We start from the raw sequence: 27879 nt of genomic DNA on the forward strand, positions 1-27879 counted from the left end.
GGAAATTTTTGACTGCATGGCAGTTGCAGAACAAAGCTTTACTCCTCCAAATACGGATTTATGAATTTAAAGTTCTACGTAAGGAGTTTTGGAGATTGGATTTTTCTCACTCGTTTGTTTAAAAGATGTTTGAGAAGAAGAAGCCAGGATCAAGTCTTTCTCAGAAGTGCTCTCCTACAGATCTCAAAACAGTGCAACCCTGCTCAAGCTTATGTCAGAAGAGCTACAGAATGCATATCTCCAACCTGCTGGAGACACATGTGCCTCTAAAACTATGGGGCAAAGACAAGAAAATAAATTCCAGATCACATGCGGTATCTTAAAGGCCTTCTGTGAATCTCTATGAGATTATACATGATTCTAATCTACTTTCTGAAGTTGTACCCGCTCTTGAATCCACGATACATACAATGAATTTGGGCATTTGAATTTTGAAAAACCTCTAGTCTGACAACACTTATGTCCAGTTCTGAAGAGTCAGCATTCCTTTTTTCGGTAGAGAACAACAAAGCTAAGAAAGTTCAACGGAGATGCATTAAGAAGTACTTTACTGACCTTGAATAGTTGCCAGTGTACTGTTGCTCATCAGGGCTGGGCTGAGAGCACCACCTAATGTCCCTGGATTGAGACTGAGTAAGGCACCTCTGCAGGAAGCAAGATCATGGAAGAAACAAAGACAAAGGGAAAGAGTGTTACTTTTAGGAAAAGGTGGCCACTGTTTAGAACTACACGATCATATATATATATATATTTTCAAAGGGGGGACACTGAAGATTAAGGCCTCAATCCAGTTTCCAGTTTATTTCATTTTTTTTTCTTTGATGATATTTTGAGCAGATGTTGCCTTTCAGCTCTGTGGTTAGTAATATGCCTGAAGTACAGGCACTGTAAGTACAAGTTGCATTGATCATAGCTGTAAAATATTCCTGTAATGTATTTTTGGGAAACTGTAACTTGTTAGATAGCTATCATCACCTCCTAGATTCAGATAAGACAGATGTCAATCAAGAGGAATTGAAGAAACAAAGAGCCATCTCTCAGAGCAATGCTTTTTAAAGCAAAACCTTCAACAACACATATTATGCATTTTTACAGCTTCCTGATCGTGATTGAGAAATGGAAACAGAGATGACGAGTGGGCCTAGGTCAACTCTCCATTTGGGATGATTCAATGATTTCTGATAAGTTGCAGCTCTTAAGTCAAAGTCAGCAGTAGGATAGATGACTTTGCAAATTACAACACTGCAACATAGCTTTTTTATCTGTAAAATGAAAACCATGTTTGTGTACCCTGATGGAAATGGTAACTCTGCCATCTATAAGCAAACCTCCAGAATTTCAGGTAAAAGACACTAAAACTGCTAAATGAGCTATCAGAAAACTGCAATACATGAAAGACCACACAAATTATTCCAAGAATTCTCCGTCCCTCTCCTGCCACTTAACCTGTAAGGGTGTGAAAAATTCATCCTTACCCAGCTGCAAACTGTGAGGATGCCATCAAGCCTGGGTTTAGTCCTGCTGCAGCAGCCATGGCAGCAAGACTTGCATTTGCAGGCAACTGTGCAGCTCCTTGTAATGCGGCTGCTGCTGCTGTTTGCAACCCTGATGCTGTTACCATCACCTGGCTGGTCCCAAGAGGGGAGGACAAGGGAGTGGAGGTTGTCTGTGTTGTGCTGGTCTCGCTGGCACTGGATGCCTCTGAAATGGAGGCTGAGGCAGAAGGGGAAGGACTCAGGGAGGGTGATGTCACTGCTGAAGAAGCTGGAGGTGCCGTTGAAATCACTGTTGCTGTGTTGTTGGAGGTGGTTTCTGTTGTGCCTAAAAGATTGAGTCTGGTTATATCAGTACAAAAGCCAGAACTGAGCAGAAACCACTAACCACTTGAACTGAACTGCACATCCAATCAAAAGGGAGATAAACACACATTCTTCTAGAACCAAGAAGCCTGGCTCTGCTGAGTTTGAGTCTCAGTCTACAATGGAACGACACTTCAAGAGGAGGCTGAGGAGCACTACAAGCTAGCAATAGGAGGCAGCACCTTTCATTTCACTAGCATCTGTGTTTGTTTCCCCAGGAAAGTTAACCAAATGGTCACCAAGACTGAAGTTTCAGAGTAGAGTAATGCAGAACAATGACAAGGATGCCCTGAGATACCTGTGTGACTGCTACTGAGATAAAGAAAGACGTGAATAATTTGAAAGGGGAAAACAGTAGAGATTAACATGGGGGCAATGCAAATCTGCCCAGAAGCTTTGTTTGAAGTTGAGAGAAGAGGAATGCTTGGAACCAACATATAAAAGATGAGTTCACAATATCTCAAAGATTTCTTATCTATCATAAAGGCATTTTTCTTTCCTGCTTTCCAGTTCCAGCCAAGCAGATTATGGATATCTGTCTGAAACATCTCATTACGCACTGCATACATCAAAACCCAATACCTACTTTATACAAAAACTAAGGCAGTAGATCCCAGAGAGTTCTAGATTTCTCCCAGATAACTACAACAAAGGACACTAGAAATCCAACAAAATATTTACCTCTATAAAACCTCAATTACTTGTTTGACATCATAATTTACCTGACAACTAAAAATAAATGAATAATTGTCAAGAAACTGTCAGGGCATGCACCTTACCTGTGACTGACAAACTAGTTACAGCAGGACTGGTCAGAGGGAGCACAGGATTGACAGTCAGGGTAGTAGCTGCACTGCTAGTCACAAGGCTTGGCGTGGTTGCCACCTGGAGGTCAAAAAAGAATACAACTGCTCAACTGTTAAAAAGACAAAAGCAGTTAGCAACTAGACTTGCCTTTCTTTCTTCTCATCCTCAGCTGAGGAAATTACCAGGGAAAATACTGCACATAAACTAACTAGTAAGGGATCTTCTAAATCCATTACTTCAGCATTCAGTGGGCTAGCCATACTACCTACTCTTATTACCAGCAATATCTTTACTCTTAATTATTCAGCATTTGAAGGGAGGTATATCCATTATATCCATACTGTCTCAGGACTGCAAGTTGGCCCTCCACCTATCCCTCCCCACCAAAGACAGAACCTTGTTCAATAGAGCCACTCTTACACAAAGAGTTACAAAAGATATTATTAATATATGGTGTTTCCTTTGTTTAAACATCTTTTCAGCTACAAATCTCTTTCTCTGATAAAATGATTGAGAGGTCGCAACATTAACAAAGGTATTTAGAGTAACGTGTTTACATGGATAAACAGCATAACGTTTCATATTTACTCAAGCAACCTATGAGCTCTATTTTGCTAAGTTTCCTTACGTTAGAGGAATGTTCTCTAAATTTTACAACATCCAAATGACATTAGCTTATTTAACATACGGACAGCTTAGTACAAGCAAGCTACAAATCAACTTCAGATATTGTGGAGAAAATACACCATAAGAACTAAAGCTGCAGAATAGGCTTGTGAATAAAAATCGAATATAAGAAAGAAAAAAAAAGGACTTTTTGTGGACAAGAAATAGTGTCTAACAGTAATATTTGAAGGCTGCTTTACACCAATGAGAGAAATTAATACTTCAACATTGCCCAAGAGAACACAGCTAAGAATACAGGCTAAAACCTTCCTCCTTTCCCATCTCTTACCGAAGTCCATTATCAGAGAAATCTCTCTCATGCTGCATATCCTCTTATAGGAAGTCAAATGCTTTATGCATTTTAAACAAGGCTGGGGCAACTGGGACAGGTCTAAGAGCTTTCCGTCCATCTCAAATAGTCTATGAAATAAAGAAGAACTAGACATACAGTACGTTTCCCACTAACGCAGCCTACGCATCTACACATCTGTCAACTGTCCACTGAACAGTTAAGGCCAAAGTCAGAATCAATATTTCAGGGCAGCGAATGACCTAAAATTAATACAGCTAACCCTTGTGGTTACAGTGACTGACTTAAGCCAATGCAAAAGGAGGTTACAATCAAAAACAGCGTTCCCCTCCAATCCTGCCTCAGAGCTCTAGCACTTACACAGTCAGTGTGGAAGTTAGATTGGTTATCCAGACGTACTACTAAAAATTAATCATTATTCTTCACGTGGTTAATTTGTAGCCAAATTAGCAAACTGAGTCCGATCATTCTATGGACACAGTCTCCAGAGCCAACAAAAGGAATCAACAGAGCATACAGCCAGTGAAGACTAGGGGATGGTGGGGGAGGAATGTCCATCTGAATGGTAATACAGTCTTAAGAGAAGCTTACAATGAGTGAAAACGCTTAGTGAAATAACACTGATAAAATGGATACTGTTGTTAACATTTCAATTTCTCGTATACAGTGGCCATTGGTAATTAAAAAGAAATTTACGTAGGGAAATTTTCTTAAGTTGCTGTCCAAGAATGTTTGCACACTTTAACCAATCTCACTGTATTCTGCTTTGGTAACAAGGCATGTAGCCTTGCTTTCCAACAGGAAAAAAAAGAAAAAAAAAAAAAAGGACTAAGTACAGTTAGCATATCCCTTCCCCTGAAATGAGAAGTTGCATGCACACATCCTGAGACAAGGATGAAGGGAAAGAATGACACATCACCAAAATTAATGATTTAATGAAGTACTGGAAGATATTAGCTACTACAATGATGAAGGTGGAATAAATACTACAAAAAGACAACTACAGGCTACATAAATTCCACCACAGTCCTATTACCATAGCTACTATGAAATCTAATAGCTACTGTTTCTATTTATGAAAACAGACCTCCATGGACATTGGTAGCAAAGGAGCTGAAGGAACCTTGATGCAAGTGTTTTGTTACTCATATTTTCATGAAGTTTGTGTTTACCTGAGGTAAATACAAGTTTGGGAAATTAATTACATGAGTATTAGCTATTTTTTTCCTTTGTTCCATGCCTTCTTGATATAATAACTCCTGAATAAAAGTGACAACAACAGTAACACTGGACTTTTATGTCTTAAGTCCTCAAATGCTATGATTTATTGCTGCTCACCTACTTACCACTGCAGCCAAAATAAGGCAGGAGGGGTAGAACTGCTAAGCATTTTTTATTACTACTGTATTATAAAAACAGTTTTGTCGAGAGAAAATCCAGATATAAACATGGGCTACTATCTGGCATATTTCCAAAGCAACAACATAAATGCAAATTTCCTAGCCAGAATACTTAGTCCTGAGTTGGCTAAATAAAATGCCTGAAGTGAAGACTTGATTAGTGCCTGATATTTAAGCTTTCTCTCGCTTTTACAGAATGCAAGAAGGATATTTAAAATGCCAGTAAAAGATAAACTTGTGAGAACAAATCTGCTGTACAAAGAAGGTGTAGCATGTGCAATTGCCACAGTGTGCAGAGCAGAACTTTCTTTTCCAGTGGTCTCTGTCAACACAGATTCTTGATTCTTACCAGTGAGGTTGGGCAAGGGAAAATTGCTTTGATGGGCGAGCTGCTGGTTCCACCACTGCTGGGTGGGTTGATCCTTTTCTCCTTCTGGCGCCGGTTACAGAACCAAACGCGGATCACCTCCTTCTCCATGTTTAGCTGGTCAGCTATCATGGTGATCTCCTCCGAGGTAGGCTTTTGGTTCTAAGGAAACAAATAGAATCATAAAATCATAGAATCATAGGATTGCTCAGGTTGGAAAAGACCTTAAGATCATCAAGACCAACCATGACTTAATGATACTACCCTAACTCTATCAACCCTCCACTAAATCATGTCCCTGAGTACAACATCCAAACGGTTTTTAAACACATCCAGGGATGGTGACTCAACCAGCTCTCTTGGGAGCCTACTCCAGTGCTTAACAACCCTTTCTGTAAAGAAGTGTTTCCTAAACTTACCCTGGCACAACTTGAGGCCATTTCCCCTCGTCCTGTTACCTGTCACCAGTGAGAAGAGACCAACCCAGCACCTTTCAGATATTGGAAGAGAGCAATAAGGTCTCCTCTCAGCCTCCTCTTCCCCATACTAAACAGCCCCAGTTCCCTCAGCCTCTCCTCATAGGGCATATTCTCCAAGCCCTTCCCAAGCCTTCTTGCCCTTCTTTGGACCTGCTCCAGCACCTCAATGTCCTTTCTGTACTGAGGTGCCCAAAACTGAACACAGTACCCAAGGGGAGGCCTCACCAGTGTCGAGTACTTCCCTAGTCCTGCTCACCACACCATTCCTGATACAAGCCAGGATGCCATTGGCCTTCTTGGCCACCTGGGCACACTGCTGGCTCATATTCAGCCGACTGTCCATCAGTACATCAAGGTCCCTTTCCATCAGGCAGCTTTCCAGCCACTCCTTCCCAGGCCTGCAGGGTTGTCTGGGGTTGTGACCGAAATGCAGGACCCAACGCTTGGCCCTACTGAAACTCAGACAGTTTGCCTTGGCTTATCAACGCAGTCTGTCCAGGTCCCTCTGTAATGCCCTTCTTCCCTCAGGCAGATCAATACTCCCTCTCATAGAATAATATCAGGTTTGCTGAACAGGATCTACCATTCGTAAACCCACGCTGACTGAGCCTGAACCCCTGGTTGACCTTTAACTGGTCCAAGATGGCTCCTGAGATTATCCATTCCATAACCCTCCTGGGCACCGAGGTGTGACCTATAGGTCTGTAGCTACCAGGATCATCTTCCTGGCCCTTTTTGAAGATGGGTGTCACATTTGCCAGCCTCCAGTCTGCCGGGACTTGAAAGGTGAGAAATTACCTTCAGAAGCTTTACATTATAGCTTCTCCTTCACCATGCAGAAATCTGGATAGGCTATTTATACACATACTCTGCTCAGTGGTATGTTCTCTAGAGAGAGATCATAGTAGATGCTTTTGCCCTACATTTTCCAAGTGACAGGAAAATTTCTACCACTGGTAAACTACATTCCTCAAAGATGGGTGATGAAGACAAAGCCCACATGAGTTTTCATGAGAGAAAGGATCTGACTTGTAAGTTTATCCTTTTAGGAACTCTACGTATTGATTGGAAAGCTTTCTTTTAGCATCTCCCATAAATAAATAGAACATACATCTGCACATACAGCTGCACAAAGGTAGTTAAAAACTGAATGTTATGCGTGTTGAGACTGTTACCCATTCATCCATCCTCAGAAAAGGTAATTCTGTTTTATTGTTTTTGATTTGCACAATATCAAGCTTTGAGCTATTGTTCACCACCATGGATTGCAAAAAACACTGAGTCAATGAACTGTAAGAACTAATGAGATTTTGGTGGGGATGTATGTATGTTTCTTGTTGTTTTAGTTGTTGTTTTTTTTTTTAATTAAAATAGACAGTGATTGTGTGCTCCTTGAAACAGTCTTTGAATTTACCTCCTTTAGTACAAGCATTTTCCTAAGTAGTATGGTAATGGCTTTGTTCTAGCAGGTGCAACACTAAACAGAAGTTTCTTCATTTCTTTATAGGTTAACCTGAACAACAGCATCACTGACCTCCAGGAAACTCTTCTCTAAGGCCACACGTATGTTGGTCTCTATGCTGGTGCGTTTCTTCCTCCTACGGTTCACGCCTTCGATTCCTTGCCCTGGAGAATTCAGGGCACTTGGGCTGGAGAGAGTTGAATCAGATGAGAGGTTTTCTGTAAAAAAATAAATTAATACAAATAAAGAGATTTTATCTGAATGCAGCACAACTTATAATGTAAGTGTTCTTCACCTGCGCAAGGCATGCTAAAATCCACTCTGTATCTATTTCAGATATACAGAGATTTCTGAAGATCAAATGCATTAATTGCTGTACTTGAAACTTATAATCTATGAGTTAAGCCCAGGAAGGTGCTGTCTTTGCTCCTGTATTCTACCAGAGTACCCCTTCTGTTTTACCTATACAAAGTTTCTTTCTCCCTTATCTCATTCCAACCTACACTCTTACACTGCAACTACAGTTTAAGGAAAAAATGCAGCAGTTGATATCCACAAGCCACAGCAATAAACCACAAACTACGAAAAAATCTGAGCAATCTGAAATTTCCTTTACCTACTCTGCAATACAGTACAGGAAGAAGAAACTCCCAGCCAGCTTCACAGCATTAAACCTCTTTTCTCAGGAGATCTTAGCAGACAGTCTGTGCTATGCAGCTCTGCTAGAAAGCCTCCATATCTAGCAGTATCCCCCTCCTTAGCTTTAGAAGGTCTCCAGTTGTCAACCGCTAATCCTATCCTTTCTGGTTCCACAAACAGCAAAGAGAAGATGCACTTTTATCCCACTCTGCATAAGAAAGTGCAAAACAACCAACTGACAGGTTCCAAAAGGAAGCTCAATCAAAATGACCAATTATGGTTGAGCAACACTGAAGATCCCTTCCTGCACTGGGGTTTGTGTCTGATAAGTAGATGACATAGTTCATAATGCTTAACACCACTCTCGTAGGCTCAAACGGGCAAGTACATCCACCACTTTATTTTCTAGATTATATTTTTTTTCAGTAACAGTACCCATAAATCTGCTGGATCCCTTCTCCGTCTTGAAAATCCCACAGGACAAACCAAGTTCTGTAACAGTGAATTCTAACACTCCAATGTAACATAATGGAAGGGGTCATTGCTATGCCTCTGCTGCCTGCTTTTACCCCAAAATAACTGAAAAACCTTTATAATCACACAAATCTTTCTTTCAAAGATTTTCAAGAAACTGAATGAGAGCCAAAGACTATGGTTCCTAGCTTCCAGGCTGCAAAGGAACCCAGCACTGCTAACAGTCTTTAACTTCACTTTACAGATCCAAGTATTTCTTCGTGTTAGCAGGAAAAGCAAAGTATGACATTCCCTCATGTCAGCTGTTCGGGGACCGTCGTCCTGTGGACTAGAGCAGGCAGTGTGAAGTTCTTTATGTTTCCTATCATAGACCTAGATTATCTAAGGTTGCAACCGTCAAGCACAATAGAACGACACTTCCTTGTTCCAATGCAGAAAAAAATTTCTACACTGCATTCAGTTAATTACAAAACTTACGGGAATACTGTAGGTAATAGCATAAAGCTCTCTTCATCCTGATAAAAATAGGAAGGCACAAGTTGTGTATGCCATCTGTTTAGCAGATCCATCAGTTTTATACTATGTACAACTGTACACTCCAAAGAAAAAAAGCTGACAGCACTGACATTATCTATCCTAACACCTAGCACCTGGTGTTTTTTGTTTTTTTTTTTCTTTTTCCTTTTTTTTCACTGTAACACTAACATCATGAGTAACTTTCTCCCAAGAAAAAAAAAAATCATTCTGGAAAGAAAAAAACTAACAAATAACTCTTCCTATGGAGAGAGAGAGTGCTCATAAGGACTCTGGGAGTGAGATGAAAAGAATGCACACAGGGGATGTGGGAGGAGATGAATGCAATAAGCTCTGCTTACTGAAACAACAAAGCATGCAACTCTCTCTTATTACACATCTGAAAAAGAAAGCTAGAGGAGGATTAGAAGTTATATGCATTGACATACGTGAAGGAGGAAAACCGTGACACACATTACATCTCAACCCATGCAATTATTCAGCTGACTGTAGAACAAAATTCTAGAAGTTCACAGTGGAACTATTTCAGACATATGTGGGCACACAAACAGAGAAGAATGGACACTTATTTCTACACCCTTTTTTGTCCCATGAACATAGATTAGTGGCTTCATAAAACCATAAGGGCACCAACGAAGCATTTTTTTCCCGAGTTTTTCAGAATCCTACTGATTTTGGTAGGCTGGTGAAGAAATACACAGACTCATTCACCTGCATCATTGAGCCACTTTTCCAGAAGTGGCTTTAACTTGCACATGTTCTTAAAGCTGAGGTTCAAGGCTTCAAAGCGAGAGATGGTAGTTTGGCTGAAGTCATTTCCATAGAGTTTGCCCATAGCGAGCCCAACATCACCCTGGACAAAGAAAGAGAAAAAAGGGATTCACTAACATAGGTACTTCCAAAGCAAGGAATCCTGTCAACATCCTTGAGTATTTAGTGACTCCTCTACTGCATGGAATTCAGTTTCACAGAAACTTGCTCAGCACTAAAGATTCATGCTAAAGCGAATAAAGATAAAGAAATGTCATATTTTCAAACTTCACTCAGTCAGTTTAACTATGTAGCTCTTTCCAGGAAATCCCTCATGCTTTATCTTCTTAGCGTTTTCACTAAGCAAAACATTCCACTGAATATTAACTTGCAATTTTTCTCTTAGTTCTTAAAAAAAAAAAAAAAAAAAAAAAAGGGAAAGGCCAAACTCTCTTTGGGAGCAGATTTAAGTCTCCACATATTTCACAACAATGAAGAAAAGTTCAAATAAGCAGAAATACAGTGAGTTTACGTCCTCAAATTAGCAGAAAAACACTCTTGAAGAGATGAATGAGGCTTGTCTACAAACTTAGGTCACATTTAAATAAATGGAAAAATACTCATAGCTGAACTTTTGTTTTGTTTAGTATCTTCGGAGGTTCAAATCAAACTTTTCCCCATAGCATTTCAAAGCACACAAGAAGTTCAATCATTTCAAATAGTGACTAATGGTAGTCTTCACTACCAATACGCATCTGCCAAAAGCTATCCATGAAATTAACAGACAGATGATCACCTCTTTACACGCTATTGTCTTTCAAAACTTAGTTTTAGATACCTTTCAGACATTCTGCTCAACTATACGTATACTGCTTCCACATACTGTATGCTTTGAAAGTCTCATTTAAAAAAGATAAAGATCCATTCTTGATCATGGTCATTATGAACAGCATGTTTTCGGGTTTTGTTTTACAGCATGAAGGTCTTGTCTTTTCAGAAAATTTAGTCATTTCTCACTATGTGCTATACATTAGTTTAATTTAGATATCTTTTTTTTTTTTTTTTTTAAACACAAAAAATGATAGACAAAAAGCCTAGAAGAAAAGACTGAAGAGCTTGAGCACAGTTAGTGGAGTTTAATTGCGACTGAGTTAGTTTGATGGTGCATAAAGCTTGCTCATCTTCCTTTAGGTCAGATCCACAACCACAGCTTGACACAAATAAACTAACAGCATGCAGAGTGGCCACATCCAAGCAAGGTTGAAAGCCTTTGGTAAGTAAATTGTGCAGGCTGCATGAAGAAAACAAACTCCTTCATTGAAGAGGACCAGAACAATTGGTTTGTAAGCCCTTCAAACAGAAAAGGAAAATTGAGGAAATCTCTACTCATATCCCAGGATTCTGCGCATTTCAAAACTCACAAATCACTCCAAGAGAAGTAACCTGGATGCTCTAGTGAGTTTATGAAGAAAACCCAGCTATATAAACCATTTTAGACATAAGCTGTTCTATGTCTTGGAAGAGAGATTTATGAAATTTGCTCCAGTCCCCGACCAAATTTAATTCTGATATCTATGTTGTTCTTACTAACATTTACCGTATGATTTAAAATGAATAGTTAACCATTTCTTTGTCAGTAGTTTTCAATACCAAAAGGTGGCAGGGCAGCATTGCAGATGTAGGCAAAGAAATTTACGAATAGGAATGAGAATTTTATATTCTGGGATGGGCTACTGAAAGTTTGGATGGAACAGAGGATGAATGAGATGTCTGATCTATGTTGTAGACTGAATGACGCTCTAGTAATTAAATGAGACTGATTATAAGGTACATCACTATTATGTGTGCTTGTCTGTAGAAAGTGATAGGACAAGGGGGAATGGTTTTAAACTACAGGAGGAGAAATTTAGATTAGATGTCAGGGCACTGAGAGAGTGGTGAGGTGCTGGAACAGGTTGCCCAAAGAAGTTGTGGATGCCCCGTCCCTGAAGTTCAGATGGACTAGAGGAGGTAACATTTTGTAGAGAGTAAAAATAACATTGTCTAAAATGTTTGTTCACATAGCTTCAATCTGTCCTGAGTAATTAGTCCCATAACTGCAATAACACTAAGACGCAATACTTTCACTGTAACTCTGCATGTCAGAGACAAAGACACTTTTAAGAAAAACAGTTAAACAACAGGATATAAATATGTCTACTATGGACACTTTTGGGGGAAGACACTGCTGAAATTCAGTGTCTTCTGTATTACTGAGAAGGCAGAATATAGAAAGTGATGAATTTTCCGTGCAAACAATCTTTGAAAAACAAGAGGGGCTGGGTTTGAGAAAACTTACAGTGCTACTGGAAATAAATTTATTTTACCCTTTGAAAGGCAGTCTGCTTATCCAACTACAGGAAATTGAAGTGATAGAGATCTCTAATTATCCAATTATACAATTAAATAAAAGTTATTAGAATTGCCTAAGTATATACATACACACTTAATGGAGGACAGGAATGATCAAATGCAATTTTATTGCTTGTTCTGTTTGCTATTTTTAAGCTAAAAAGCAAATACTAAAAATGCAAGCTTGAGTAGCTGTGATCGTTTTTCCTGACCACAAAAATTCGTAACAGGGTCAAAAAAGAAGGGTTAATCCATAGCTTAAAAAGTCTTAGTTGAGCCTTTATAACCATTTCACAGTAGGACAGACTAAACATAATAGCTAAAGATCTACATAAACCTCCTCAATCGGGCTGTAGGGAAGCTATTGTGTTTTACTCTATTCTGCTCTGCTTTATTCCAGTTTTTATGTGTGTCTATTACTGTTGCATTTCTATACCTCCCTCTAGTGGAAAGAGGAAGAGAAGGAGGCACACATGCCAGCAAAATGCACTTAATTTTACTAGGAACATTCTGTTCTTCAGTTATAATTAAGATGCTGCCAGGAACTTTCATTATGAACCCTGATTTTTCAAACATTTAGAACTCTGCCAGAAAAATAAATCTGACTTCAGCACATACTTTCAGCCAGAGTAGGTTTACTTATTCCAAGGGTGGACAAATCACGTATTCTGGACTGACTGCTCTGAGCTCAGACTTTTAAATACCTACTTAGATTTTTGTTTCCCATTTCTTCTGGCAAAACACTTCTGTACTTAACATAGGCACCTGACAAAATGAATTGTTTACCTGGACAGATTATTTTAATTCTGAAGTAAAATATTTCATTTTTATATTGATATAAAAGAGCTCTTGCATCCAAGTGGTATTTCCCTCCAACGGAACAATGAAATGTATTGTACTTCTAATTGTACTCCTCATTCAATCACTTTCACTACATTCAAGATTACTTTTCTTCAGCTCTATTGGTATTTCTGAGCTTTTAAACAAAACAAAATATACCACGATTTCAGTTCATCTCTGCAAGGAGAGAACTTCAAAGGTGACAGTCCTTTCAGGTTTTGTTTAGGAACCTTAGCAAAAGCATTAAATACAGAAATCATTGATGTTTAATAGCAAAATACACTTGAGAGATAAAAATCCTTTGACAACCAAAGCAACTCCACAGTTATGACATACTTTTTTTTTAAACACACAGAGCGGTTAATTGTGCTGTAGGATTTTTTTGGAACTTTGTACTTCTGAAGGCAGCTTTAAAGTGCTTTGTCCCATTCATTTTAAATCCTACAGAATGGATAGTGCACATGCAATGACATCCGGAGCTGGTAAATGCATGTACCTGCTGGGAAAATGGCTATGCTTTAAAACCAACAGGGATGTAAGATGGATGTATGGCTTTTTCTGTTATTTCTTAGAAATCCCCTACATAAAGGCCAGAGCGTAACCCTATTTAAGAAGGTACTCCTAGGAAAAGGTGGAATTGTAGTCTCCCTCCAGACTTGAAAGATGAGACCTCAGATTCCACACTGGTAGACACTAAGGTACGCAGTCTCACCTGAGTGAATCCAAGTTTGATCCGTCTTTGTTTGAAAGTCTTGGCAAACTGCTCAAGCTCCTCAAGGTCACTGGGCTCCTCCAAGCTGGGAGTGTCTATTCGCTTTGGTGTTGACTGGCTCTGTGGAAGTGGCTGAATGGGGGTCGCTGCTATTGTGCGTGTTGGGGTTGCTGGCTATTAGGATAGAGAGCAAGGAAAACATGAAAATCAGACTTAAAGGAATAACCAGCAAAAAATAACCTTAGAAAAAGTACGAGAGGTTTCTGTGAGAAAGATCAATGACTTTGACATTTCCATCAATCTGAAAGTTCTTTAAATTTATCTACATTCTTCTCAAGAACAAGCAAACACAACTCAGAAAACTGTATTAATATGACAGTCTTTTAAAGGCTCTGACAGAACCCATTAAAGAAACCTAAGATATGTTCAATGCAGCAGATAACCAACAACTTCCATTTGCTACGGAAGCCACTCAAAGAAGGGCTGAACACTCCTACCTGATATAGTTCTATTGGCTATAGACAGCTTGGTATTCATTCAATTTTAATCATTTTAAAACTGAATTTACTACTTGTATGAAGTGGCAGACTGTCATCAGCCCGAAAGTTTGAACTCTCCTGTATAATCTTGGAACAGTGAACACATAAAAGGGCAGCACACAAAGCAAGTTCCCTCTCATGCCCTCTCTTGTGAATGATTCAACAATCTGAGTAAGGAAAAAGTACATCGCTCTCTAATCCTTCTGTTTATACTCCCAACAATAAGGGTGACAGCACTGATGATATAAGAAATTAAGTAAAGGCAACCTGCAAAAAAATAATTCCTTTTAGATCTTATTTTACTTCTGCATAAAAGGCAAATCTTCCAGAAAGTCAGCACAGGCTCACTCTTCCTGAATATCAACATACTAGATACAGCAGTAAGAATTTGTTAATATGCATAATACCAACAGGCGAACAAAATACATTAAAATATGGTACTGCACAGTTTAGGTTTTATGTGCAGCAAAAACACTGAAAACATGTTTTGGGTACAAACATCTAACTTCTCACATGCAATAGATAACCTGAGACGCAGAGACAAATCTTTTACTCAAATCGTATTCCGTTCGGCTGATTAGCTTTTATGTCCTACATCCAACTCTGAAACTACAGGCGCCTTCAGCGCAATTCCTTCTCAAGACTATGCAACACCACAGTAGCTTGCAAAGATCCAGAAATGGCTGTTCTAAAATGAATGCTCCATACATAACTGAGTCTTTACGTAGCTGTTGTTTTTCTCCTGGTTTAGTGCAGTAGTACTGTGCAATGCATAGCAGATGGTAGAGGAAGGTCAGACATCGATAATTCCATTACTTGAGAAATAATATGATCATGTATGATCTTTCTTGGATTGCAGATGTATGTGCCCCATTATTTTTAAATTTACGCTAAACATAGTGAATAATTACTTCAATGTTTTTATTGACTTCATCTCCTTTATACAATTTACTTTCTCTTAGTGGCTTTGATACTTTTTTAAAATCCAAGTATAATCTTTAGTGAGGAGTCATGCTGCTAACCAAAGTAGAAACTACAGAGGTGAGACAAATTTCATTTTCTGCACGGCACATGAAAAATACTATAGGTGGTATAATAGAAAATGTAGTTTTCTATGACTCTGTTAGACACAGGCATCTTATTACAGACTAAAAATTTCTCACACGTAACCAAGGCAGGAAGATACTGTATGATGTTACACAGTATTTTAGAAACAGCATGCAATCATGTAACTAAACTGCACAGTAAAACACAGAGAGAAGCAAAATTAAATTTGCAGGCACGTGCAATCTTAGAATTGGTTTTCTTACTGTCTGAGAGCTTAATCATAGAGCTTTAATATTTTAACATATATCTAACAGAATATTTTAATGCATTTCTGACAATATCTTCACTTTCACAGAAGGTAGCTAATAAGACTGGCAGTGACTTGACAATAATAGTGAAACAACTCAGCTAGAATAGAGACAGATAACCACTGCAATCTCTAAAAAAGACACTAGTCTGTAATCCTCTTTTTGAGCAGCCCACACCTTGCTCTTCTGAATTTCACAAACGTATAGATTTTCCAAGAAAACCTTACAAGAAATCAAATGCTCCTCTAGTCCCATTAAATCAAAATACTAAACACGAAAACTTTCAGCTAAAAATAAAAACTAAGTGTGTGGAAAAAAAAATAATATATAGCACATTCAAGTGGAAAGTTACAAAACTGAAGTTACTGGTAATTCTGTTCTATACTGAATTTATCCAGACTAACAAATTCAATACTATCACTGTATTTATACCTGTAGTAGAGCTGTACTTGCTACTGTAACTGAGATACAAAGGGCTTACTCTCTTGCAATGATTCAAATCCCCCAGAAACTCATATACTCTAGAAGTAAGGCTGACCTGCGAGGCAAGGGTGATGCTTGGCTGAGACTGCAGGAGGTTGGCTTGGCTTTGCTGAGGTAGTTGCGTTAAGAGATTCTGCGCTTGCAGGAGACCTGGAAAGAGAAATGGGTAGTTTGGGTTTACCTACAGAACAATGTCTACAACGTGGAATGAGGTGAAACAAGGCTCTTGCCAAATAATCAGTTATAAGAAATCTGAGATGCAAGCCATTATTTTATCCCTGCAGAGATAACTCCAGACTTTGGCCTTCACAAGCCAAAATCTCCTTGTATTTTTCTGAATTACACATGCTGACATAGAGGTGAAACAAAGAAATCTGCACTACTCTCCTCTGTAGAAACAATTGCAGTGACTGAGGTTCTCCGAGTTTTGTGTGCAGGAAGCATTTATTGCCCCTTTCAGCTTAAAGACATCACAGGTAAACTTCCTGTAACCAATAGCTGATTGAGAGTCAAGGAGCCATGTAAAAGTAAAAAGGGTTGAACAATAATCAAACACATCAAACAGGCTCCTTGACGATCTTTCTCTCCATGCTGCCCCATGCCAACTGCCTAACAAGAAGGCAACTTTCTCTGGCAAACTTAAGCAAATTACACCAGAAGACAAAACAAGCCCAGGTGACAACTTTCTCAAGGCCTAAATGTAGAAGTAATCTTTTGTAAAAATAACAAGACGCTGAACATTGTTTACATTGAACAAATAGGATAAGCATTACACAGAATATATGAAGCCTCCCACCATTATGAAATGAAAACACTAAAGAACAATTGAGATTGATGCAACCAATGTACACAATACGCTGTCACTCTAAAAATAAATTCTCTTACAGCCCACTACCTGTATGGCCTATCAAATATTTGCAGAAATTGAGAAATACCCTTGCATCTATGTAATTTAACCAGAAGTTATCTGAAATACTCCACGTTACCAACTCTAAAATATATTTTTAAAGAGTAAGAAACTAGACAAAGATAGATCTACAGTTAATCAGTTCCCTTGATCTTACTGTGAATAATGCTATTGATATCCTGCGTAACTCTTGACTATGCCTTTTAACTTTCCCTATGATTTTACACTCTGACTAATTAATTCTACATTTAGCAAGCATTTTCAATACATAAAGTTCCTAAAAATCAGGAGGTGAATGGGAGGTGACACAGCAACAGCAGACAGATGCTAATGACCACTCGGAGGACAGAACACCAAGTAGAACATAAAGAAAACCACACAATTTGAGTTTGATATAGTCTGTACAGGCTCATAAGCTGGCAGGGCACACCACTCACAGCCAGCTACCTTTTAGCAGAATACAAACAAGGAACACGTGAACTAGGACTTGATAAATAGCGAGTGGGAAAGTAGATGTTTGAGAGGGTAAGGCCACAGGAGACGCAAAAACCATCCTGGGACTATCTAGGTAGACAGGAGAAAATGCATCTTTAGTGAGGGATGCTAAACTACAGAAGAATTGTCTTCTAACATTCATTTTAACGTAATGAAAATCATAAGAGAATTCTCCTTATACTAAATAATAGCACAGCATAGACAACTTTGCAAATTTGCTTTTGCAAATTGCATAATGAATGTCGTGGCTGTAGTTCTGAAAAATCATGGTGAGGGAATGGGTCGGTTTGAGAAATTCCAAGACTGCTAACTACTAGTATATATACAATGCTTATTCCAAGGCAAATATTTGTCTACTTGAAATATTATTTCAGCTACTTGAATCTAATTACTAATTAGAGAACAGTCACCTCTAACTGAAGAACGTTTGCCTTCAACGGACAATTTGAAACAGAAAGGGCCACGGCATCACAATGAAACTATAAAGTGGCTAACCAATGAGACAGAAAAAGGCAACTGACAGCGACCACATGTGATCTCTAATCTACCTGCTAACACCACTGATCACACCTTACTGACTCATGACTGTAATCAGAGTACTTAGGCTTGCCGTTTTGTGATGCTTTGTCCTGAACATCATGCCAAACCAATCTGTGTGCTCTTGCAGCTAGGAAAGCAAATGGTATCCTGGGCTCCATCAGAAGAGGGGTGGCCAGAAGGGACAGGGAGGCAATTGCCCCTCTCTACTGTGCCCTTGTGAGGCACCATCTGGAATGGTGTGTCCAGGTCTGGAGCCCCCAATACAAGAAAGACAAGAGAGCTGTTGGAGAGGGTCCAGAGGAGGGCCACAGAGATGATCAGAGGGCTGAAGTGCCTCCCCTATGAAGATAGGCTAAGGGAGCTGGATTTGTTCAGCCTGGAGAAAAGAAGGCTGCAGGGTGACCACATTGCAGCCTTCCAGTACCTAAAGGGCGCCTATAAACAGGAGAGGAGTCAACTCTTTAAAAGGGTAGATAACAGCAGGACAAGGGGAAATGGTTTTAAGTTGAAGGAGGGAAGTTTTAGGTTGGATGTTAAGGGGAAGTTCTTTACTACTAGAGTGGTGAGGTGCTGGAACAGGCTGCCCAGAGAGGTTGTGGACGCTCCATCCCTGTAATTGTTCAAGGCCAGATTGGATGGGGCCCTGGGCAGCCTGGTCTAATATTAAATGCGGAGGTTGGTGGCCCTAGCTGTGGCAGGGGGGTTGAATATTAATGATCCTTGAGGTCCCTTCCAACCCAGGCCATCCTGTGATACCAGCTGGCTCTGTGAATGAATGCCCTCAAAGAAATCCCACAGGATATTTTTCTGGCAATAACACTTTTGTTAAAGAGGACACGATGACTAGGCTTTTCCTCATTTTATTCTTGCTCATATATTCTGAAGTAATTATCACAGAAGGACAGAATAAAATATCCTGAACATGTTTCATACACATAGTTTTTATGTCATTTTACCCTACTTAAATACTGATGTTAAGTCCCTCAGGCAGAAACTGGAGAAAGAAAAAGTTAAACCTCTAGATGACCAGAGTAATAATTAGGAATCAGAGAAAGCAGCTGAACTGTTTTGGTAAAGCAGACATCTCTCTCATTGACTTTTCAAACAGTTGTCATGTATACTTCACTCTTATTAACTTCCTCAGGTGGGCAGCTGCAGTTTAGCTCTTTTCAGACAAGACTTGTTTAAGTTTTGCTCTTGTTTTTTTCCCCAAGACTATTACTCCCCATGCTTTGGTCCAAGAAAACTTCAGCGACAGCACAGAGCCCTTAGCATAGCCTTTAAAAAAGCAGTTTAAGTCCAAAATGGCACCTTTTAGGTAACTGCAGTAGCATTGGTGTTTCAGACTTGTTTGCTTCCTTGTGGACTGATACTGGTGCTAATGCTGTTTATTGACTTCATTACTAAAATGGACAATAGGGCAGAACATTCTCTCAGCATGCTTGTGGACAACAACAAATAGGAGAGCAGTCAGTTGACTAGAAGCTAGGGTCCAGGCTGGATGGACAAATGGAAACCTCATGAAGATCAATGGAAGAAAATACAAAGTCCTGGATATGAGCTAGAATAGCCCTGTACAGCAATACAGGCTGCGCACTTACAGTCTAGAGAATAGTTTTGCAGAAAAACATCTTGTGGGGGGGGGGAGGGGGAACAAATTGAATACAAATCAGCTCTACACCCTTTTAACAATCACATCTTAGGTTGTATTAATTAGTAAGAGCACAGTCAGTAGGTAGGACACTAATCCTACCTAAGTAAGACCGTACCAAAAACATCATGTCCAGTCTGCACTGGGCTGCCCAGTATATCTCCAGTACAAGATATAATGACACCCCAGATTTCATACATTCAAGGCCTATCAAAATGGCTAGCAAGTCTAACAGTCACACAAGGAATGCACCATAGACCTGTTTTGCTCAGCTACTGCTGTCTTCAAGGATAGAAATGGACTCTCCTTGAGTGTGTGCACAGTAGTAAGCAGCAACAGATAGAAGCAAGAACATGGAAAACTCCAACTAGATATAAAGAAAAAGAGTTGTTTTTCTAGGCGGTTTTGTGTGAGTGGGCTTTTTTTTTTGTTATGCTTTTTTAAACTGAGAGAAGGGACTGAAGAATCTCTAGACTTGAAGATGTTAAAAAAAATCAACTAGACCAGCCATTGAGCACCATTACTGTTAATGGGACAGACTGATAAGAACATTTCACCATCTCTATAGGCCCCTTTTGACCTATGTGATTTTATTTATTTTTTTTAATCCGTAAGAAATACTGTACTTGCATATCTAACTTTACAGAGGTAGAACCCAGTACAGAGGGTCAGAAATAGTAAGAGTCCAGCAGTTTTACTGCACTAATAATGGAAAAGAAATCATTTATATGAAACTGATTGTATGGATAATTGTATGGGTGTAGAGAAGGTTACATGCAAGAAAAGTCTGGTGTTTTAGAGGGATCTAATTTTGTTTTAAATACTTAAAATAAAGGCATCTACAATCACCCAGAACTTTTCCTCTAATATCTACAAGTAATGTGAATAACAGCTCAAGCCAAAGACTTTCTGCCATCCAACAGTCCCCTAAGGACCGATCTGGAGTTTAGTTGCTATTGTCTAAAACTAAGCAAACATTGAAGTGCAAATTTTTTCAGCATAATTTTTAAAAAGTCTGCCCAGAATCATAATACATAATTTATCTCTGAGCTCCCTAAAAGAGTGAATTCTTTCACTGATGAAAAACTTGACTGCTTTTTCTCTGCCAAAGCTGTTCATTTTCTCACAGATGTACCCTGGAAGTCGGCATACAAAGCAAAACGTTAAATGATCATAATCTGATTAAATGGAAAAAAAAAGCAAAAAAGTTTTAGACTACACATTACATACAGTGTTATTTGATCAACTTCATTGATCACTCTTAATGCAAAGAAACTCCTGGTCACTTTGGCGTACCTCATTTTATCTAATCCAGATCTTCTAAAGTGGGGACTCAGAGCTGAAATCATACTGCGAATCAACACAGTAGAGAAAGTGCTCATCTACAGATTCCTACAAATATGTTGCACAGATATTATACCACTACATGCTGCTGCACCTTTGGCAGTATCCAGTTAACTTTTAGGATCAGTTCAAGAATATGGATGCATACCTGCTGAAGCTGGTAAACTGTAGTTTTGAAGAAGTATCTCTTCAGTGATCCATGTAAAGGTGCTGGCACCCAACTACTATGAAAATCTACATTTTTACCTACTGATGCTATCTGGATTGTTAGCTCTGAAGACTTTATTTCAAAGCAGGTAATAAATATTAAGGACTTAATTCATATCTTGGTAATGTAATACTTGTAGCCTAGAGGGGGAAAAAAAAAATCATCCTTTGAATCACTTCTCTCAAGTTATTCCTGATTCCAATTTAAGCTTTTCCCTCTTGTTTGGGGAATGAATATGAGTCAGTTACATGTTATTCAACTGTTGAGCCACCAAATATACTGTCATTAAGATGCTCTTGAGAATGAAGAGCTAGATGTCTTTATCTGCATATTGATGGCACCAAAGCACTCGCACCTGGATCACACAGCACATTAGTAACAAAATAATGAGGAGTCCTGCAAGCGCACTGCAGGTACACAGTCTCAGAAGAGACAAACACTTGCCTGTTACAAATTTGATGTATCTAAGAAGAAACAGAGTTTTTTTTTTCTTTTTAATTCCAAAACACAACTAGAAAGAATCTGAGGACAGGAATGAATTTGGCCTGCTGCCATCATACCAGGTATTTTTACAATAAGAAAGGAAATCAAAGAAGGTCTTTAGTTATAAACAGCAATAACCTGAGAATAGGTAGGCTCAGATTCAATGTTTAAAGCTAAACAGGAACTTTTCTTCCACATTTGCTTTTCTGGAGGCTTTCCTTAGAAGTATCTCATGTTTCTAAACCAGTTCTCTCCTCGACAATGATACAGTCTTTCCACACACCTTATCTTCTGTACACAGGATGAATTTAAAAGAAACACAGCACCATTTCCCCTCTCCATTCAGATTTTTACTAATATAACTTTTATTGGCAGTATCTTCCAAGTAGAAAGGCAAACGGTCATTCAAGTGCAATATTCTCGAAAAGCAGCTACACTTACAGTAAAGGACACAGAACTGGTGATTCTAGAAACAAATCTATTACTTCACAGAATACAAGACACATGAGGTATAAAGAATATCAGGTGCTGTGCTCCTGCCTGTAATTTTAACAAAATATGGAGATAATTGTTCTGAGGAAGAAATTATTCCAAATTTCTACTTCCACTTAGTCTTCTACTTATCTGCTGAGGCTTAAAACAGTTCCTTTGGGTATGGTGCTATTATAAGCTATGAGAAACAAAACTTTACAATTTTTTTTAATATATACAAGCTCCCGTATAACTAGAAATCACGTGTAAAAATTACACTACAGACAGAGCAGCGGGCTTAAGGAAGAATTTCACACCTGCTACTGTGATCTATGCATTGAAGAAAGCAGAATGACAAACTGATTTTTTAATTAACATTTGGTTTTTGAATTTTCTGAAAAATTTTGCAAGTTAGCCCTTAAGAGCATTTAAGCCACCAAATTCAGTTCCTTCCAAGAATGTATATAAGGTTACTGATGACTGCGTCACTCTGCCTCCACCATCTCTTCAAGCAGGAGATGCTTCTCTCTACCTAATCTTTACATGTCTTCTATGACCCTGCTTAGTGATGTTATTCTTCATCCCTTTGCCTCAATGCTAATTTTACGTATTGAAAATGTTTCTCATGCACATAACTATGTGACATGCACAAAACATGCAGTGTAGTGTATAAAGCAACAGATTTCTTCCAGAATAGATAATCTATAAATATGAACTTTTATTTTAGTTACTAAGTGGATGCAAATATATAAAGCTGCACACAGTACCTATAAGGCATCCAAAAAGTTGAATGTCTTAAAGAAACATCTACGTTAGTTTCTCCAAAATATTTTTTACTTTATGAAGCTGACTAATGGAGCAATAGGACAAGAACAAAATAGTAAAGTCTGCTCAACAGAAATGATAAAATAAAAATACATATTTTCTCAATCTTTCTTATAAATGATAACATACTGTTCGAGACTGTCTAACAATAACTATGAAATACTGCAGAATGTCATACCTAGAAAGTGAGATAAGGACTATTATGACATACATCTTGCTTTATCATTGAGTGCTCATGAAGAAAATTAGATCCATTCAAGCATTTCAGTTTGGAAAGCTGTCACACACCAGAGGCTGATGGTCAGAATACAGAATATAAATCTTCCTATATTTTTGAACTATTCAGTTGTCCAGGCTGCACATTACCAGTAAAACATGGTGTTTCTACACACACTGCGTCAGTGATGACAGCAATATGCAGGTCTCAACCGCAGTAAAGAAATCACTTTCAGAGCAGTTCCCTGCAGAATAAACTGTGAAAACATCTTCTGGTAGCTATTCTACTTCAGAAGATTTAAAACAAAAACCTTCCCTTCAATTCTATAATACAAAACTCATGTTGAGAGATGAATGAAATATGCTTCTGATAGTTCCACCACCCTTTGAGAAGCATCTTCAGAAGTATTTTAGAAAACCCAGGAGAAATACTCTGAAAACTGTAGGCAGATATGAATAATGATTGCTAAATTTTTCAAAGCAATGTTTTTTTTTTGCTTGTTATTTCCGTAAAGTAGTATTTTAAAGTTTAAACAACCATGAAGATCCCTGAACAAAACTTTGGTGAAGTTTGATGTCTTCTAAAAACTGTATGTAAAGCTTTTAAATTCTGCCTCATTTCAAGAAAGTAGTGTATCACTAAATGCCTCACCTCACATAGCTGTTTTCTACCACTGCTGACATAAAAAGTCTCCTAAATCAAGTACTCTTAGAAGAAGCTAATTTTTTGTTAATTTTGACTATTTGACCTTTATTCAAATGTTAGTGCATTCAGCTTCAGCATAACAGAAAGCCAGTTCTCCAGTCATACTACGTAAAAAGAAAGGATGTGCACACACACACAAAAAATCCCCAACAACCTGAAAGAGACAGAAGAAAATAAGGTGTAAAGAGCTGCTTTATAGGACAGTCAGGCTCTGGAAGACTCTTCAGCCATGAAGGATATGCATTCTGAACAAGAACCTTTGGATTCCAGGACCTGAACAACTAAAGGTTCACGTAGAAAATAAGGGAAGAAAAGACCATTTGATTGTATCAGCATTGGAGTCTATCAATCATGGCCAAACACAGCTGTCTGAGGGCATCAATAAAGAGTGCAATCAGTGCTGCAATGTATTGCAAAATTAGTTCTTAGAGTGAAGATCCTATGCAATATCTTAATTAGTATGGCACTACTTTCTACCACTACCTTGATTTGGCTTTAAAATGCAGGCCGTATCACATCTCCAGGCTTCCACCTCTTAGGATTCTGCCTATGAATTCTGGAGAATTGTCTTCCCAGTAGGCTTCCTTAGAATCAGAGAATCCATGGAATCACAGAATTCAATAGACTTGCATCTTGGGTTAGAAGGGATCTCAAAGATCATCTAGCTCCACCTACCTTGCTGCATGCAGGGCTGCCATCCACTAAATCAGGAGCTAGATCACGTTGCCTAGGGCCCCATCCAACCTGGCCTTGAACAATCTCCAAGGACAGGGCATCCACAGCTTCTCTGGGCATCCTGTGCCAACGCCTCAGTGCTCTCTAAGCAAAAACTTTTCCTGTCATCTGATCTAAATCTCCCATCTTTTAGTTTAAAACCGTTTCCCCTTGTCCTATCACTATCTACCAATGTAAAAACTTGGTATCACTCCTTCCTTCTTGAGAACCCACCCAGAAATTCACGATGCAGTATTTCCCAAGAGTCCTTGTTGCTAAACGTTCGCATAACATGATCTCTGGATTGTTTCTCCTTGAGAAGTCAGCTACACAAACTTTCATGACGCTGAGATCTAATACCCAGAAAGGGCCACCCTATTAGATAGGAATCCTAATTGCAATACTGTTACTTTTTCCAGGGAATATCAACAGATAAAGGTGTATAAACCTCCCTGGTTCCACTTTTTCCTCAATAAAGCTATGTATGATTTTCTTTTCTGGCAAGGAGCACTTACCCTGCTGCCCCTGCGGTGTTTGTGAGATGATGAACTGTGCTGGCTGCAAGTTGGTTGTTGGATGCACCAACACAAACTGTTGCAGGTTGAGATTCTGCTGCTGAAGCTGCTGCAAGTGCTGCAAATCCTTAAGGAAACAGGGGAAGGGGGAAAAAAAAAAAAGAGGAAAAAAAGAAGAAGGAAGAAGAGCTGTTGTTACACATTTATGTCAGCCACGATTCCTAATTAAACTATATGTTAAATACAGCAGTCTTGCTACTAAAATACCTTTTAGACTGGTATTGTGAATTTCACTGCCCTACAAAAAAACCCCCCACAAAACTAACAAAAACTGCTTGCCAAATAACACAGCAAAATATTTCTAACATCGTTCTGCTTTAATTTAAAAAAATACCAGTTCCCCTCCCACTCAACCAAAATGTCTAAGTTCTCAAATACTTGTCAGCACTTGTATTTTTAAGACTTATGTTTAAGGATGCAACTTCTGTTACAACATTCATTGTTAACAAACCCAGCACATTTTCACAAGGAGCTACAAGGGCTGCTCTGAAGGTAATGCCTCCTGTTTTATTATGTTGGCCCACAATTGCAAAGGCAGATGTTGGTGGTATAGCAGTAGAGGCTGAACCCTCCCACCAATATCCCATTACATGTTGCTGCTGTGTGACAGAGAGCAGCAGAGGGGCAGTCTGACATGGGAATATGTATGAAGCAAAGGGGTGTTGCTGAACTCCTCCATGTGGAAAAATGGCACCCACTGACATTCACTGATGCCTGTTGAATGTTTATGGAGACCAAACAGTGGATGTGAGCACAGTGAGGCAGTGGGTGGTGCTTCAGTAGCAGTGGCAGAGACAGTGTGTCACCTCTACTAGTGCAGATTTTTGAGCATGGCATACAGGCTCTTGTTTAGCACAGGCAAAAATGCAAGGCTAACGGTGGTGACTGTTGAAAGTAGTGTTCTGTCACTGAGAATTTGCCCTATCAAACAGTGTTACTGTGCTCTTTGCATCTTTACATTTTCTGTGGAAATAAATAGGAGGCATTGCTTTCAGAGCAGCCTATGTATTTTTGTTTATAACAATAATCTGCAAGTACCATTTTAATTAGTAATAAGAAAGCAAAAATTACACAGATTCCTTGCTTGCACTCTAGTCGTTCAGGTCAAACTTTGGGAATCAGATAACCCAAATAGTAAACAAATACATTTGATCAGTTTTCAATCAAATTACAGTAAGTGTAGTAGATACAGCTACCCAAACACTGCACTATTGCCGAACTCTACTTTTATGTATTTAAACCATTCAGAACTGTTGTTTTTTTTTTAATAACTGATTGGTTTTAACATAAATGCTGATCTCTGAGGAACTGAATCATCAAGAAAAATGGTTCAACTTGTTTAGCTGGAGAATAAAAAAGCAGAACTACGAAATAAAAATCACACCAAAGTAGCCTTTTAAAACTTCTTCAGAGAGGGAGATAACAAGAGTAACTGCAATTTGAAAGCTGAGGCACAGTATAAAGTTAACTAGCAGAACAACAGTAATCTGCACAAATTATCCGTACACACAGGCAGAATCTTTCCCAGAAGAAGCTATTTCAAGGAGTGTCCTGCTTGCCAAGCAGGTAGATTAAAGTCAGAAATATCTCCTATATTTACAAGTTCCAATTAAAACAAAATCAAAAAGCTGCCCAAAACTTTCTTTCAGGTGAGTTGCTTAGATACTCAAGTGTCTGCTTGCTGACAGAAAGCCTCAGCCTGGTCTACCTGTGTCCAAAGGCTAACAACACCAGGCCACTCCTATACCAGCACTCAGTAGGACTGCATGAATGGAGCTGCTCATGTTAACATACCTCTAAGTGTAAGCAAAATGAAAGTGAGTCAGACTAACAAAGACCTGCTTCTTAAGGCTTGTAAACTAACTACCATGCATTTTTGACTGATGAAGGTTACTAAGCACTCACACAAGCTGCTCTGCCAGCAGATGTGAAAGGTCATTAACTGCTAAGCAGCAGAGACAGTGCTGAAAAGTCAAGACAGCGTCAAGGATAACTTATTACAACAAACAAAACAACCATTTGCAAAATATATCTGTCTGGGTTCTTATGTTATTTTTAAGATGCTAAACTAAGATTTAGAAGCTCCAACAATCTTCTGAGGAGGTGGGATGGGAGTGTCAGGAAGGCAGCTTAGGGAGTTAAAGAATCCACTGACTCAGGAGACCACAAAACACGCATTACAAGAAAATGACTACTTAACCTGCATTTACAAAGGCATTGGCCATAAAACACTTGAGGCAACTTCATCAAGTTAAGTCAAAAGCATGCAGAATCATAATATGGCAGACAGACACCAGATGGCATTGACCAAACAATGGAAAGTTTTATTCTAGAAGAAAATAGCAAAATAACAAAAAAGGCCCCACAGCACAGAGTGTTTCTGAAGTTGATAGTACTGTTTGCTTTTGGAAAATTTGGTAAGTACTGCAACCATTCCTACAGAACCGAGGCTAATTTCCTTCCTTAAAAGATAGGCTTCTTCCTTTTTTCCCAGGAACGTTCCAAGTTTCTTCTGGCTTCATGTTGAAGTTATATTGGCTAAAAATGTTATTAAAATCTCCTACTTCTTCAGCCTGATGCAACACAAACCTTCACTCATTTATTGATACTCATTACTCTGCTGGTTACCTTCGCAGACTGAGCACACCCTCCAGAACAGCAGGTATCACACAGAACT

At 38.9% G+C, this 27879-nt stretch overlaps 1 protein-coding gene across 18 annotated transcripts in view; it reads right to left on the bottom strand.

The window, feature by feature from the left end:
* POU2F1 (POU class 2 homeobox 1) overlaps positions 1-27879 on the bottom strand; it is a 121827-nt gene that overhangs the window by 13138 nt on the left and 80810 nt on the right. For 8 of the 18 annotated variants that reach the window (XM_040670481.1, XM_040671195.2, XM_046923847.1 and 5 more), the window contains 9 exons: positions 25143-25269; positions 16123-16217; positions 13691-13864; positions 9709-9850; positions 7423-7568; positions 5392-5571; positions 2639-2744; positions 1476-1821; positions 556-644 (listed from right to left, as the gene is read on the bottom strand). In XM_040670481.1, coding sequence (XP_040526415.1) covers positions 556-644; positions 1476-1821; positions 2639-2744; positions 5392-5571; positions 7423-7568; positions 9709-9850; positions 13691-13864; positions 16123-16217; positions 25143-25269 — 1405 coding nt within the window. 18 annotated transcript variants of the gene reach the window in all.

This window comes from Gallus gallus, chromosome 1 (assembly GCF_016699485.2).
Source record: "Gallus gallus isolate bGalGal1 chromosome 1, bGalGal1.mat.broiler.GRCg7b, whole genome shotgun sequence".
NCBI classification, from domain to species: domain Eukaryota; kingdom Metazoa; phylum Chordata; class Aves; order Galliformes; family Phasianidae; genus Gallus; species Gallus gallus.